This window comes from Onychostruthus taczanowskii, unplaced genomic scaffold, assembly GCF_017590055.1.
Source record: "Onychostruthus taczanowskii isolate IOZ18803 unplaced genomic scaffold, ASM1759005v1 scaffold27, whole genome shotgun sequence".
Taxonomy (NCBI): domain Eukaryota; kingdom Metazoa; phylum Chordata; class Aves; order Passeriformes; family Passeridae; genus Onychostruthus; species Onychostruthus taczanowskii.
Genome location: NW_024500017.1, coordinates 6,548,911 through 6,565,023, shown reverse-complemented (window position 1 = coordinate 6,565,023; position 16,113 = coordinate 6,548,911). Strand labels below are relative to the sequence as shown.

General features: G+C 44.0%; 1 protein-coding gene across 4 annotated transcripts in view; it reads left to right on the top strand.

The window, feature by feature from the left end:
* The window catches only part of LRATD2 (LRAT domain containing 2), a 6,910-nt gene extending 386 nt beyond the window's left edge, over positions 1 to 6,524 (top strand). For 2 of the 4 annotated variants that reach the window (XM_041407567.1, XM_041407569.1), the window contains exon 2: positions 497 to 6,524. In XM_041407567.1, the coding sequence (XP_041263501.1) occupies positions 502 to 1,398 (897 nt within the window). In that variant the 5' untranslated portion in view covers positions 497 to 501 and the 3' untranslated portion in view covers positions 1,399 to 6,524. Of the gene's footprint in view, positions 1 to 6; positions 301 to 496 lie in introns of those variants that run through there. The other 2 variants (XM_041407568.1, XM_041407566.1) reach the window with 2 other exon arrangements.
* Positions 6,525 to 16,113: the final 9,589 nt, after the last annotated feature.

Here is a 16,113-nt window from a genome sequence, read left to right as displayed (position 1 = left end):
CTGAGCCGCTCCCGGCGCCGCGCAGCCGCCGGCCCCGTGGGGTAAGTTCGCGGCCGCCCGGTGCCGGGGGAGGGCGGGAAGGCGCACCTGGCCGGCGGCCCGGCGCGGCTCACCTGGCCGGCGGAGGGCTGCGCTCTCTGCCGTCCCCAACTCGGACCTCCCCACCTCCCCAGGCGCTCGCAGCCCCTCTCTAACAGGTGGCTCGGTGCCTGCCCCGCTCCCCGGCGGCTCCTGCGCCTCTCTCCTCCTCGCCGCCGCCTAACAGGTGGTGGTGCCGCCGCCGCGCCTTCCTCCGTCCAGGTAGGGAAGTCTCGTGTCCCCCTTCCCCCCGTCCCCGACGGGCTCCCGCAGCCCCGGGGCGCTGCTAGAGACTGCGCTGAGCGGGGAGAGCCGGGACGCCTGTGGAGGGGGAGCCGCGCTTATGCCCGCGCTGCTTCTCTGGCAGCCGCTCACCCGCGCCCGCCCTCATGGCCCCGCCGTGTGTCTGTCTTTGCAGCGGGCATGGGGAACCAGGTGGAGAAGCTGACCCATCTCAACTACAAGGAAGTTCCTACGGCCGACCCGACAGGTATGGACAGAGATGAAGGGCCCAGGATCGGGGTCTCCTACATCTTTTCGAATGACGATGATGAGCTGGAGCAGCAGCAGGATTCGGTGCATGACCTGGGGGGTGAGAACCCTGCCCTGCAGCCCTACGATCCCCAGCTGCACGAGGTGGAGTGCTCAGTCTATTACCGGGATGAGTGTATTTACCAGAAGAGCTTTTCAGAGGAGGACACGCAGCTAGAGGAGGGTGATGAAGGAAGTGGGGGGCATCTGAGCACCTACACCCCGGAGAACCTGCTGAATAGGTGTAAGCCAGGTGACCTGGTGGAGTTCGTGTGCCAAGCCCAGTATCCGCACTGGGTGGTCTATGTGGGGGATTTCCAAGTTGTGCACCTCCATCGGCTGGAGGTGGTGAACAGCTTCCTCACCGACGCCAGCCAGGGCAGACGCGGCCGCATTGCCAACCAGCTGTACCGCTACAAACCCCTCAGCCCGGCCGCGGTGGTGCGCAATGCCCTGGAGCAGGTGGGTTGCAAGGATCGGGACCTGAGCTGGAGAAACTCGGAGTGTTTTGCTGCCTGGTGCCGATACGGCAAGCGAGAGTTTAAAATCGGCGGGGAGCTGCGCATAGGCAAGCAGCCCTACCGATTGCAGATCCGGCTGGGGGACAAGCGCAGCCACACGCTGGAGTTTCAGAGCCTGGAGGATCTGATCATGGAGAAGAGGAGAAATGACCAGATTGGTAGGGCTGCTGTGATCCAGGAGCTCTCCAGCCACCTGCAGGCTGCAGAGGAGGAGGAAGAGGAGGAGGAAAACCATCATCATCCAGGTGCTCAGACTGCTGTGGAGTAGCAGCCTCAGCACCACCATTCTGCTTAGCCTGGGTGATGGGGATTAAAACTGAAGGCTTCGAAATTGAGCTGTTATAAGCCCTTTGGGCTGCTTCGGTGCAGCTTCATTCCAATCACATGTGAAAGGAAGGGGGAAAGCTGCTTAAGTGTCTGTGCTTTAGTGCTTAACTCCTTCAGTGCTTGATGATAAAACCCCTGACTTATTTGTAGAGGATAAAACTCAGGGCAATTCTACCCCTTTCATACTTCTTTCCCTTCCTCTCTGCCATATTCACACATAGCCTTTTCCTCAACCATCTGCTAGTAGGCCCGACCCTACAAGATGCTAAATGCCTTTGACATCTACTTATCAGCAGAAGTTAATAGTATTTAATGCCATTGAGAAGTAGCCAACAACTTCCAGGACATGACCATGTAGCTCTGAACATGAGGATATTGTTTTTCCTTCCCTGCTACTGTTTCTCTTCAGCTGTGGCTTCTGTTGGTATTGCAAGGAGCTGCTCCTCGCCTGATTGAAGGCTTTGTGGGTTTGGTAGCCAGTTCCCCAGAAGGTGTAAGGCAGAAATCTCCACTGATTTTAATGAAATGGGTTTGATGTGCCTGGTGCCTTCTTAATTGATAGGAGGTTGCAGGTGGGCTGGGGGACCTTCTCCTTTGCCATCAGCATGTGGTTTTGGGGACATAAAATATATTTGTTGCCAACAGGTGTCAGGGAAGGAAGTTTGCCAGCCCAGTTGTACTCTGCTCACTGGTGTGTGTTGGGACTCCTACAGGCAGATGCTGAGCTGTGTCAGGGCTCATTACAGGCTGCCTTGGCTTCTCCTAAAGCAAGAGGCAGAGCTCCTGATTGTGTCTGTAATGCACACAGAGGCAGTAGAGGCAGGTTGCTTATGTGTAAGAGTATGTCTTGAGTAAGCTGTCCCTCAAGAGGGTGACCTCTTGGCTGGGTGCTTCTGGCTGTGAGCGTGCCACAGGTTCTGCACCACAGTGAACACAGCTGTGATGGAAGGGAGCACAGGCTGGAAGATATTACAGGCCTGGAAGGACTTCGGTGTTCCAAAGCAGTTTCCTCTTCATTAGGGATTTTGTGTTTCTTTTTTTTTTTTTTTTTTTTTTTTTTTTTTTTTGCTAATTTCTATGGTATGCAGCTGAGCTGTAGCATTAGAGGGGAGGACATGCCTCCAAAGTTGTGCAAGTCCCTCAGGAAGGGGGAGTGCAGTGCTGCCTGCCCTGAATATTCCCTGAACTTTTATTCAGCTGTTGAACTGATCTCCCACACAGGCAGCCCTGTCAGATCTTTGTCCTGGGATCTGGGGTGTATGAACAAGCACTGATTTGGAGGCAGTTTCTAATTGAAAATTCCTCCCCCTTAAAACCCAATATGATGATGTGAACTTGAAGATAAGCTTGAGTTCATTTGAGTAATGGAAACTAACAGTGTGATGTAAACTTGAAGCATAATTAATATGGTCTTCCCCGAAGCTGTTTACAGTTATACCACAAATAGCAAAGTACTCCGTGTCCTTTCCACCTCTGTGACAGGAGCAAAGTTTGTTGTTTAAGAATAGGTAGACACAAGCTTTTGATTAGTTAAGACTATATGAAGCAACTTTGCCAATTTGAGCCAAGTGGATTGTGGTGTCATGTTTCCTGCCTAAAATCTACAAGCTATGATTTGGCCTGTGAAACACAAATCCAGGGGAGAGTTTAATACCAAGCTCCTTTAGAATGCTATAGCTCAGGTGCCTGCACTAAATGTGGCTTTTTTCACCAATATGCAATTGAGTTATACTCAGGTTACTGTGGTTGTCAAGCAGATGTCTAACCTTGTTTTGAAAGATATCAAGATATCTACCCATATCTGATTGTGATAGGGTTAATATGTGGATGTCTGCACACAGGTTTTACACAACTACTAGTAACTGCTGAAAGCTGGAATGATCACTGAGACAGTCTGAAAAAGAGTGAAGGAGAGTCTGTCTGTTGTACTTCTGACTGATATGAGACAACAGATTATCTAGACCATGAGCGAATGTCTAGCTGTGGTTTCTTTCATACTGAAACCTTGTACATAACAAAGTTTATTTCACTGTGTAATATAGCTATGTAAAATAATATTTTCCTAGAGATATTTTTGGAAGTTTAAAAAAACCTCTTCATAACCTTGCATTTGAAAGTAAATTGTTATGCACGTTTATTTTCCAGTTCTCTGAATGGGTTTATTTTTCATTCATGATCTAAAGAATATTCTAGGTCATAAAATATTGAAACTGCTATAAATGTCAAATATTATGTATCTACAGGGTACTAAACAGTAAACTAGTTGTGAAAATATTTTTCCTTTGTGTCTGAAACATCAGAACTATGACACTTAGCCATTTCTCTCCTTCTGAGATATCCTGAGTAGTGGGGTTTGGTTGGTTTTTTTTTTTTTCTTTTCTTTTTTTTGTATGTTTTGTTTTGTTTTAATGAAAAAGGACCAAATCTGCTTGGGAATGAAGAGCAAAGCTTCTTTGTCCAACTGAAATCTTGTCTTGTGCTGGTCTTGGTGCTTCTCTGTACCGGTCATGCCTTTTAGGATAAATTCCCCCACAGGCACAAGGCCTTAGCAAAGAATTCCAGAGCTTGCAGTGCTTTGCTAGGACAGAGTGAAGGAGGAGCTTGCCTCACAGCAGAGTTTGGCATGCATTCTGCTGTGTTATAAAACCTCTGTGCTTCTCTGGCATACAGGTGTTTGATATTTGGAATCATAAAGTTTCCCTGCAAGCTATGTTTGGGAATTTATTGTCCCCTGACATTCCATTATGTGTAAAAGTAAAAGAGGGTGGAAAGCTTGGCATATTTTAAAATTTTGTCTGAAAGAGGGCTACCTCCATACAGGGATTTCTTATTCCAGCAGATAAAGATGCAGCTGTTGAATCTTTAACAGGCAGGTCCTTTTCCCCTACTTGTTGATTAGGCAGTGTTATTTAATAGGTGCTACTGAACACCACTGCACACATTTCTAAGCAGTCTGGTTTTAAAGCCATGGACCTGTAATGACCTGGATGTGAGAACAGAAATTGCTATAGAAGCACATCTCAACTGCTTGGTTTCTTGTCTTTGCTGTGTTTTGCTCAGTTACTGTCTGCAGAGTAAGCTGGGATTTCTGGAGCTTGATTTAAAAAAAAAAAAAAAAAGGAGCTCCCAGGAAAACTGACTCTTGTGTATCTGTCTACTTCAGGAGTTTTACATGGATCACACAAGAGAGGGGAAAGGAATACATAAAGTGCTCTTCTCTGCATCTGCTTTAACACAGAGAAATGCAGGTGTGCTCCTTCTGCAGAGCTTGTGCTTCAGCAAAGGTCTTAAGTCTATATTGAGTTTAAAGTTTTGAGTAGACCGTACCTACTTGAGGCCACTTGAGAATCAGTAAGCCCATTCTTGTCCTTGAAATTAAGTGTATATTTACATTTCTTTATGAATGAGGGTCTGGAATTTCAATAGGATGTCTCTGGTGGGAGTGTGGAGCTTCTGAGGTTGCATAATCAACAGGGAAGAATAAGTAGTGCAGTGAAAGCTGTTTCTCAAAGGGCCTCTTGTCCAAACAGCTCATGGAACCCAGCCCAAACTTTGGCCTCAGTTTCCCTCTGGAAATGCAGGAGCTGCACTGATTTGGTGAGAGGTGTGTTACACAGCAGTTGTAAGCTAAGCTGGTGATCTGCAGATTCCTGTGGTATCTTTGTCTCATCATGCTTAAGCTTTCTCTTGCATTTTTAACATTTAAACTTAATATAATTTGTTTTAAAAGCCCTTTGATTGTGCAAACATTAATCTATATGAATTTACTCATTTGGGTATATCTGCTCCTGTGCATATCAATATGCACATGTGAAGGCTGGCAAGGTTGAGCCCCAGATGTGTAAATGTAGCTCCAGCTAGGAAATGTAGATGAGCAGTCTTATTTCCCTGGAGTATTGGTGTGTTTGATGAAAATAATGCCGTGGAAAAGGCGTTGTAGTAAAACGTACAATTATCCATTGATTGAGTAATTTTAAAAACACAATTTAGACAATTCACCTTCCTTGGAGGTGAACAAAGACATAAACTGAAGACTATATTTTGTTATCCCTGATTCTGTGTGAATGCAAGGTATTGATTACAGCAACTCTAGAACTCCTCTGGCCAATGTGGTAGGCAGTTGCCGAGTAGAGAGGGAAAATTCCCAAAAGTGATTTCAAAACCTGTATTTTCTTGCTTGGAAAAATACATTCTTCAGACTGAAGGACCCTAGACTATGGAAGTAAACTTTAAATTGTTTTGTATAAATGAAACCATAGGCAAACTCCTTTTGTTCATTTGATTTCACTGTTCCACTCAGTACTATAATAGGTAATATTGTGTGATTAATCTGTTCCAGATTTTGAATGTAATGGTGGTTTTCTTTTTCTCTTCTCCTTTGGTTAAGTTTTACCAAAGGTCTGTCCTTGGGTATGTGAAGTGTGTTGTTGAGTGGTTTCCCACGTGTGCTTTTCTGACAGTTAACAGCACCAACCATAAAGCTAACAGCCATGTAGGAACAAATATTTTTTGAAAGCAAAATCTTAATTTTGTATAAGAGATCAGAGACTAGTAACTAAGTAGAGGTGGGAAATACATTGTTTCCAACCAGTTTCTATTTGTAAGAAATCTACTATTAATTGAGTATGCTTGACTACTCTTAAAAGTCAGTGTGCAGTGATATGGCGAGGAGTATTGTATCATGGGCTTAGACTTTCAGATTAGGCTTTTTCTTTAACTGTGAATAGGAAGAAATCAGGGTGATTTTGAACACCAGTGGTTTAGATGGTTTAAATTCTTTTGCATTAATACTGGATTAAAAGCTTTCTTTAAATGCACACTTGAAATTCCTAACATTGTAACACTTCATGAAATCATCCACAATAAGAAGTGTAATCACAAATATGATTTTTTTTCCACCATGAGCATTTTCTGTAAGCTGTCTTTTGTCAGTAAATGTTGAATTGTTAGTGCAAATATCTTCTTTTCCTGAGAAAGAAGTACACATCATTGATTGTACCATTTCCTTCAAAATGAAGGGCATTTCATAGTAACTCAAAAGAAATAAAAGATTTATAGTGTCTTTTACAACCTTTCTTTCCTTTGTTTTTTTGAATAGCGTGTTTTTCTCCAGGTTTTGGAAAAAAGTTGTAATTTCTCATGATGGATGCATCAGACACAAAACAATATTTTCACTGCCTTCACACATCAGATCAAAATCTAACTCTTTGGTTGTGTTCTTGCTTCAAAGAAAGAGGAAGAATAATCTCTATAAAAGGCCAGATCATCAGATGCCTAATAGGTGATAGCTGTATTAAATCCAATGAGGATCTGGCCCATAATTTAATTTTTAAGTAGAAAATTAATTCAGCAGCAGATCATATAGTATTAGCTGGCAGCAGGGATTGTCTTTTCTGCCAGCAACTGCCAAAGGAACAGATGTAGTGTCTGCTAGAGGGAGAAACGAGAGAACAGAACTCACAGGGAGTTTTTGGGGAAATCTGTACGACTGTTCAGTTTGTGTGTTTTGTCTCATGGCAGATCCATGGCTGGTGTGAGATCATCGTTCTACCCACACTGGCCTTGGGGACATTGCTTAATCAAGGTGACAAGGGTTGTGTGTTGTGGGGAAATACGACACCCATGGGGTAAGCATTCTTAATCCATTAAAGCCTTCCGCTGGCTGGCTGCATATTCGCAATGGCAAAAACAGTGATACAACCGACAAGCTGTACTTGTGCTCAAGATCCTGACCACAAGGAGCTATTTGAATCTCACACAAACGGACTGAGTCAGCTCTGGCAAGGATTCTTTGAGTGAAACCATCCTGAGGAAATCCAGCTGTAACAAGATGAGACTTCTGCTGAAAGTATCGGTGGAGATTTAGCTCTTCTGTGGGTGGCAGCTGTCCGTGACAGCTGTCTTATAGGTGTGAGGAAGTGAGACAAATTTTGATATCAGAGACAGCAGCTTTCAAGGCTCAAGGCTGCAGGTGTGAATCTACCATAACATCGAATTTGTAGCTCTGCTATGGACTTAGGTGACTTTGAACAAGATGTATAAGGCACCCAGCTGTGCTCTGTGGGACTGCAAGAGTGTCTGAATTTTCAGGTGTCTGATAGGAGATTTGAAAACATGAAGAACCAAAAAAGTGATTTAGGTGACTGGATCAATACGTGAAAATCCCTGCTCAGTTATCACTTAGCACTGGAGGCCACTGAATTCTGAAGCTTCATAGTTTGACCTGTTTTTTGTGCATGTGTGTTTGTTTAGTCACCATAGTGTTTTCTTGAGGCTCTGAGCCTTTTTTTGTTTTCCCTGAAGTTTCTCCAGGAACATAAAGCAAAGCAGTCCATGTATTCTCTCATAACCTGTGCCCATAGAGAGGGAGATCCTGTTTGCTGGATCTCTCTCCCAATGGCTGCTTCCAGAATTTATGTGACATCAGTTACCAAAAAGAAGCATCTTGAAAAGGACATTTGCAATGCCCTTTTATGTCAGAACACATCTGAGCTAGAAATAGGGTAATTTAAAATGCGAGTAGTGGGACATGGATTGTGATGAGGTCTCTGCAGTCCTGGCTGGTTGCTCTGAGCACTGGACTTCTACAGAGAGTTTTTCTCTTCAGTTCCCTCTTCAGTGCACTGTGAATCATTTCCAGTACAACACCCATGAAGATCCACCCCACAAAAATCTGGGAGTGATTGGAAGATTGAATCCCCATCATCCCCAGGCAGAAAAAGAAATCAGTTTTCAGCCTTCATCTGTCCTGAAATTCTGCTCAGGTCTCTAGGATACTGTATAAAATCCTACTGCCCACCACTAACATTGCCATTGTCATTGTAAAGGAAGATGCCCAAGTTTCAATTTGAGTGTTTGCCTTGTGCTTTTTTCCAAAGAGCTCTGTATTGTGGTAGGAGGCAGTGCCTGTGGCCAAAGTCAAGGTGCCCAAGGGCTAGAGGGGAAAGGAAGGGAAGAGGGAACAGCAGACTTGCATAATCATGGCAAATCCATAGTGGTGGAAGGGACCTCTGGAGATCCTGTAATCTACTCTTTTGCTCAAGACACATGCAACTACAGCAGGTTCCTCAGGGCTGAATCCAGTTTTATTTTTCATAGCTCAAATTATGGAGACTGAGGATTTCTTAATGTAGCCTTTCACCACTCGTGATGAAGGTTTTTTCTGTTTGAGTTTTGCCAAGGACCCCTTGATGATCCATGCTCTGCTTGGCTTCTTTCACACAGGAATGGACCATTCTCTTTTCCAATCCAATAAGCAGAGACTGCCTGTCCCTCCTTCAGCTTGAGGGTCAGGCTCCCCTGTATCCAGGAGAACATCCAGTCAGCCTCCTTTTCATCATCTGTGTAGCTCCAAAGCATGCTGACCTCCTGCTGCAGCTCCTTCCCTTGGTCACAGGTGCTTCATCAGACAGACCTGCAGAAGAGGAGCCCCAGGAGCACCCTGCAGCCTGAGATTGCACAGCTGGGTCCTCCCTGTGGCAAGGGCCCCAACCCTCCAGTTGCTCTCTCACTCTTACTGAGTAAGAGAAGAAGATGGAAAAGCTCATGGGTTTAGATTAAGACAGGGATCCATGACTCACAGGCAAACCAGACACATAATGGCAAAAATTACGTGTAATGTCAATTAAAATAGGTTTGAATGGTGAAAATAAAAGAAGAAAAGAAAAGACAAAAAAAGAAAAGAAAAAAAAATAAAACAAACCTTTCCTCCCTTTTCCCCATGACACCAAGGGGTGTAGGGGTGGAGATGGGCTGTGGTGAGTGTCTCCCAGCTTCCTTCCTTCCCCTTCTCCCTGTCCTGGCACAGGCCCTTCCCTGGGCTACAGGAGTGTCTGTGCTCCAGCTGAGGTGCTGCCTGAGGGGGACCTCTGCTCTGGGCCTGCAGCCCCTCCTGCCCTCCTCCTCCTCCTCCAGACTGCCTCTTTGGGGTCCCTCTGCAGCTGCTCCCTCCTTGGATGCCAGTGGCACATCACCACCATTGCTGAGCATCTCTGTTGCCCTGAAGAGAGTTCCTGGCCCCTTCTGGGCAAGTGAAAGCCCCTGTCAGCCACAACACACTGCTGGCTGTGTGCCAGGGCCAGCCACCACATAGGTCTCTCCCAAACACTGGACCCAAAGTCCAGTGGAAATGAAGAACTCAAGGAAACCCTTGGTCAAGAAGATCTGGCAGAGCTTGTTGGAAGGGTCTGGAGCTTGCTAGAAACCTAAATGATCAATGAGGCTTGTTTGTCTCTCCCCAGGTCACTGAGAATTGTGGTCAGTTTCTATGTTGAAACGAGAATTTGTTGCTTGCATTTAGTCAGTCAGCAGAAATTAACTGGGACTATTAAGAGTTAAGCACCATATAAAAGTCTATGCTGTCTAATTTTTCCTTTCTCCTGAGCTTCTTCTGTCCTGTCCTATTCAGAGAATCATTCTGGGACAAGCCCTGTTCTTTGTACAGTAGTTAGTGTGATGAGGTCTCCAGGTGTTTACAAAGTATTAATTAACTCAATAACCAGAGGGCAGAGGAAATGAAATGAGTATGTTCTGGTCCATGAAATAGGTGAGTCACATCCATGGAAAAGGTTTAATTGAGCAAAACAGGTACACAAGTGTACCTGGCTCACCACAGAAATTGTACAGAGGAAGATGAGCCTCGAGAGAGAAAAGGATTGAGGCACCCTGACAGCACACAGAGAAATGTGTGCAGTGCTTATGTAAATCCTGTTTGTGGAAAACAAGTCTCTGCACACAACTCATCCAGCTCCCAGAGAAGGCAGCTGGCAGCACTCTCCTTTACAAACCTTTCGTTAGAGCTGTTGCTCATGTCCAGTGGGGAAAAGGTGATCTGCTGGGAAGTTCAGCACTGCACACAGTGAGGAACCCATCCCTGATGCCCAAAGGTGTTGTTCCTTTCATGCTGTAGTGTGTCTTTCTGTTTTCTATGCTTTTGTTCCTCAGCTTCTCAAGAAAGCAGTGCACCCTTGAAAGGGATGTGCAGAAGAGGGAAATATTCAGCAATGGGGCAGACTGCTGTGCACACTTAGCCAGGCGTTCTCTGCTACAACCTGTGCCCTGCAGCTGGGTTCCACAGCTCTTGCTGCAAACTGAAGAAATGAGATACCCACACCCATTTACAGGTAAATGGGCAGCTCACTCAGACGTGTTTTCCTGGAAAGTGATTTCAAACCTCTGCTCTGCCTAATCCAGAGCATGGTCTTGGACATTAAACTTGAGCAAATGCTCTAACCAGTGCTTAGGGCCAGACCCATTTGCATTCACTGGGTCATATCAATGCAGAATAGCACTACCAGCAATAAACAAGAAACCTCATGGAAGTCTTGCAGTTACAGAGAAGCAGCTCTGGAGAAGTGGGATACCAAGGCTTCAGCTGTTTCAGCAATTCAGGATGGCAGTGACAGGTCTCCTCTCTTCCATGTGATAAACACAGCAGCACAGCACTAAGCAAGAGAAGAGACAAAATCCCATGGTGGACTGTTCAGTGTCAGGCTCAAAGGGTCTCTGTAGTATCTGCTTGCAGTGTGTTTCAGGAGGCAGAAGAGCCCACAGTTCATGGGCATGCACACACACAGGCTTGCAAGATGTTGGGAGGAGTTGGGCCAGATCTTCTCAGCCAAGGAAGTCAAGGATTCCGCCTTAAATGTCAGTGGACAAAAGTTTGCTGGTTTTACTACTATTATAACAAACTACAGATATGACTGAAAGACACATCCAACTATCAAAAAGTAGTTTCTGATTACCTCCAAGGATAAAATAATTTCTTTTTCCCACACACAGCTCTCATTTGCCCACCTTAAATAGGCCCTAGCACAGGTTTTAGGGCTGTTTACAGCCCTTGCATGTCCAGATGCATCTCGGATCCCCAAGTCTCTTGAGTTCCCATCACATGGATTAATTATACAACAAAGCACAGCAAGGAAAGCTGTTAAATCTTAAATTAAGTTATTAAAATATTACTTCAGAAAGTCAATAGCACTTTGTAGCCTGTGGGAAGTGAGTCTTCAGGAAAAAACACCATTTGCAGGTGAGGTGGCACTTGGAGCACCTTATCATATTCATGCTGACCCCTGTGGAGAAGCTGCAATTATAATGAGTCTCTTATCCAGTTATCCCAATACATTTGTGATGGAAGCTGAGGTACTAAATAAGATGCTAGCAGGATATAAATAATGAGGTGGTACATGGCTGTGTGTTGGAACTGAGCCACTAAAGCAAGATAATGGCAAAGGCACAAGCTTAACTCACATTGTGTTATTCCTGTGGGAAAGGGAGTGGGAGGATAAAGCCACATGGAAAGCTGATTCCTCAACTTGTAGTGAGTAACATAATTCCATAGCCCTGCTTGTCTTTGTTCAGAGCTGGAACAAGCAGAGCTGCATTATTGCAGAGGTCTAGCCCTAGGTGTGAGGCAGGATTCCAGCTGAATGTGCTCTCAAAGTCTAAACATACAAAGGCCATTTCTGGCTTCACATAACTAAACTCATACTGAGAAGGGGAAGAAGCTGCTGAATGCCTGGGCCTAGATTCATCAAAGAATGAATTAATCAATGTCCCACTGAAAGTGATTTGAGCTTATGCATGACTGCTGTGATAGTCTGAGACTATCAGAGTATACATTATTTTATGGGGGTTTCTTGTTACTATGCAAGGCATAACTCATATTTCTAATTAAACATTTTAATGTAACACAGCTTGTATGTGTCACATGGCACAGCCTAGTAAAGACTCAAGTTGGGGTTTTAGAAAAAGAGCAGTGATTTTTAAAACACTTTTCAACACAATTGTGCTCTGCCTTTACCCTCTGCTACAAAACCTGTGGCAAGGAGCATCAGTCAATTGTACAGCAGTGTGTGTTGTGATGGGTTTTCTCAAATATCTTTCACTGAGATAAAGGAGTTTCAAAGAAAAATGACACAATTGTGAATTTTCCATATTTTGTAACTCTATACGGCCAGATTTGCAGGTTGTTGAAATTCTTTACTGCTTTGATTAAAGGACAAAGAACTAAGTAAACTTCTCTGCTGATTTTAATGGAGAAAAATAGTTACTAGTAATCACATTCCTTTTTAAAGTACATTACACTGTTAACTGGCCTGGCCTCCCACAAGCTAAATATATAGCCCAGCAAAATGGAAAAAAAGTCTTTCCATTGAGACATGATCAAGGATATATTGTGTGTAGCTGATCACTGGTGAACTGCAGCAGGGAAAAGAGTGATTTTTTTTTTTTTTTCTGTAAATGAGATGGCAGGTAATGCCTTATAACTACTCTGTGCAATATTGCATGGCATTCCCCTTGAGAAAATTGAGTACATGAGAGCACTAAGCTCCTTGCTAACTGAAATGCTGAGGTTTTTTGAAGTCTTTGGTGAGCCTGTCAGCTCCTCCCCGACCATGGTAAGAAGAGACATCCCTTCACAGCCTGTGTTAGAAACCAGATATTCCATGCAGTCACATTTGCAGAGCATAGCTGTGACTGGCATAATGACTACACCATACTTACTGTTCCAATTGTCCCATAATGTGCCATAATGAAGAGTGAAGAGCTGGAGCTGGAGGCAGCCCTGGCCACTTCTCTTTAGGGATCTGCTTAGAAAGGGAAAGTATTCTTTTAGTTCCCATTCAAAGTGTTCCCAGATACCAATCTAAAATAAATCCTCTGCTCTCTGTTCAGTTATGGCTTTTCCTAGATTCATAGCTAATTGTTCTGACCAGCAGTTTTCCTCAAGAAATTGTTATTAAGTCTCCCTTACTCTGTTTTTTCAGTCACTTCCTCTCTACTAAGTTGATGGTTTCTCCAGCTTGAAAAGGTCTATCCACCTTCTTTGCTTTAGCTCAGCAGCTTCCACTTCTCTCAGAGCAGCAGCAGGGTTAACTCAGTAGCTCTGACAGAGCTATTGGAACAGCAGCATTGTTGTGGGAATAAAGGCATTATAAAAAGAATCATTCTTCAAATAATACAGAGATTATCAGAATGTCTCACTCTATACACCTTTAACAATTTCTACATGTAGACTGAGAACATTTCCTCACTCTTCTCTAGGGTTTTTTTCACCCTGAGAGTCTTGTAGCACACAGTCCCTCTTCTGAGTAAAGCTGGTTTTGCTAGAAAGTTTCTACTCCTCTCCCTGCCACCTTCTTGAACCACATCAAAATAGGATATTTCCTCTGTGACTGAAGTTTTTGAGGTATAGGAGACTGCAATTTCTTTAAGGAATGTACTTCCTCGCCTGACCCATCTAACTGGGAACACAACTGATAGCAGAACCTGAAGGGGATGTATAAATTCATAACACTGATGAACAGTCTGTCAGTGCTGAGGATGCCCGCAGCATCTGTCCCTTCACCATCTGATAGACCTTGAATAATAAATGACATTGCAGCTGCCACAGGTGGTCCCATGATGAATATTTTTAGCCTGATTTCTTAGAGGTGTGAGCCTAAGCCACTGACGAGCTGTGCTGTTGTGTGTGTGTGTTCTCCCTGGGATACCAGCTCTCCTTTGGGAGAGGGCTAGGTGAGGAATCACCACCCAGCACAGGCACCAGCACTGCTCACTGCTCAGTTGAGCCCTCTCAGCCTCACAGCCTTGCAGGTTCCTCTGCACTGACACCATTCCTTGGGCGTGGGGATCTGTGCCAGCATCCCACCCCTGCACTCTTCCTGCGTGAAATACCCGATGCTCTTTAGCTGCTGCTTCACATTCCTGGAAGAGACTGTGGTTAAGGTGACAATAAAAACACGGTAAGAGTTCTTTCTTCTTTGCTTACAAGAAATTGTCACTGAGACTACAAACACCTTTTGAAGATACTTGCCTAAATATGCCACAGAGAAACAACAGATGATAACATTGCAAAGCAGATGTGTAGTCTGTGTCAAAGCACAAAATGGTCTTTCTTGGTCTTTTGGACTGCTTTGCTCCAGAGACTGTAAAGGGTTGGAAGAAGTTCTCTGAAAGATTTTGATGTCCTGATAAATAACCATTTATTGTCTACCAGTAGCTGAGGTAATCAATGTATTAAGCTTATGAACACTACTTTTGGCCTGGTAGAATGTAACTTTACATCGCACTAAGATTTTTCTAATACAAATCAAGAAGCTCACTGAATTTGGTCATTTGTGTGCAGGAGAGCACTTTGTAAACCTGATGTCAGGCAGGCAAATGATGCATCTGGTCTGACAGAGTTCCCTGTCTATGAAAAAAGACAGACTACTCTTACAGTTAATCCCATCACCCAAATGAGAAACCTTTAAAGGCAGCCTGTCTTTAGAGGCTTCAACAAGAAATACCTAATTTGCTGAACCTCATCTTCCTACTCAAATAAAACCTATCATTCACATGTGGTGACTCCTTCCTCAGGAGAATTTTTACATGATTCTAATAGGGTGTCATTTAATTAAATAAAACCTACTTAGAAGATAATAAGCAAACTGCAAAAGCAAAGTCAACAGTAGGGGAAATGACAAGGTTCATAAATAAAGTTTACCAGGGTTGTATCTTTCTCTCTCTGCCATGTAATGAGATCAGAAACCTCCATATTCTCTTCTGAATCAGAGATTTATGCGTACAAATGGCCTATGTGTCTTCTAGGTGATTCTGTTTTCTATTACCACCACACTTTCCCAAAACCAAAATGGAATAGTTCTAGCTTGTCTGCTAATTAAGTGTAAGCTTAATTTCTTTATTATACAAATTTTAGTGTATTCATTGAGTAGAATATATTTTGCTTCCCCTTGCTTCTGAGCTTACCAGATTTTGCTCTATTTGTACTGTAATCTTTTCCACTCCTCTACAGATGAGAAGTAAAGGCCCAGACTACTGCTTATAAAGAACATCACTTTGTCAAGCATTTTGTGCATCCTCTGGGATTAGAGGAGCTATGAAATTGTATCATTATCATTGCCTGCTGCATTACTGAACCACCAAGCAGGGCCTGAGAGAATATGCATGCATGTTTGTGCAATGACATTTTTTAACCACCCTTTGCCTTTTCATTTCTTTACTTCCTGCATACTAATCCAGCCCTAAAGTATTGCAGGCTACTGCCCAGACCCAGAATTTCCTTCTCTGTTTCAAATAAGAATTTTTTCAGGTATTTGAGCTATTTCACCCAAGCCCGTTATTTACAGATGGGAGAACTGTTGTTTTTTGCTTTAGACACATTTACAGCTTCTGAAGAGAGAGGCAGACTTGCAGACTGCTGTGAAGTGATTTGGGTTTCAACCTTTGTCTCCACAGCATGCCTTTGAAAAACAGGCCACTTGTAGACACAGAATTCGTCTCTGCAACCACTGAAACGTGCACATAAAGATAAACTGCAACAACAGAGCCATGACAGAATAGAGACCTTACTTAAAAATATGGGTAGGCCCAGAAGCACTTCATTTTTGACAAATTCAGGTTTTCCACTTTGTTACAGCAAAACATGTTTTAGAGCTAAGTAAGCCCCAAGCTGATGGGAAACTTGTAAGCCTGTTAGGGAGGGAAGTGCACTTGGAAGAACACTCTGACACTCAGCGGAAGTTCCTGCTTCTTTGTAAGCCCACACCCAAAAAAGTGCTTCTGAATCAAGAGTCTGAAAATGAACGATTGATAAAGCCCGGTCTCAATGTCTGCTGCTGCTCCAGCTCTGCCTCACGAGGGGATTCTCTCC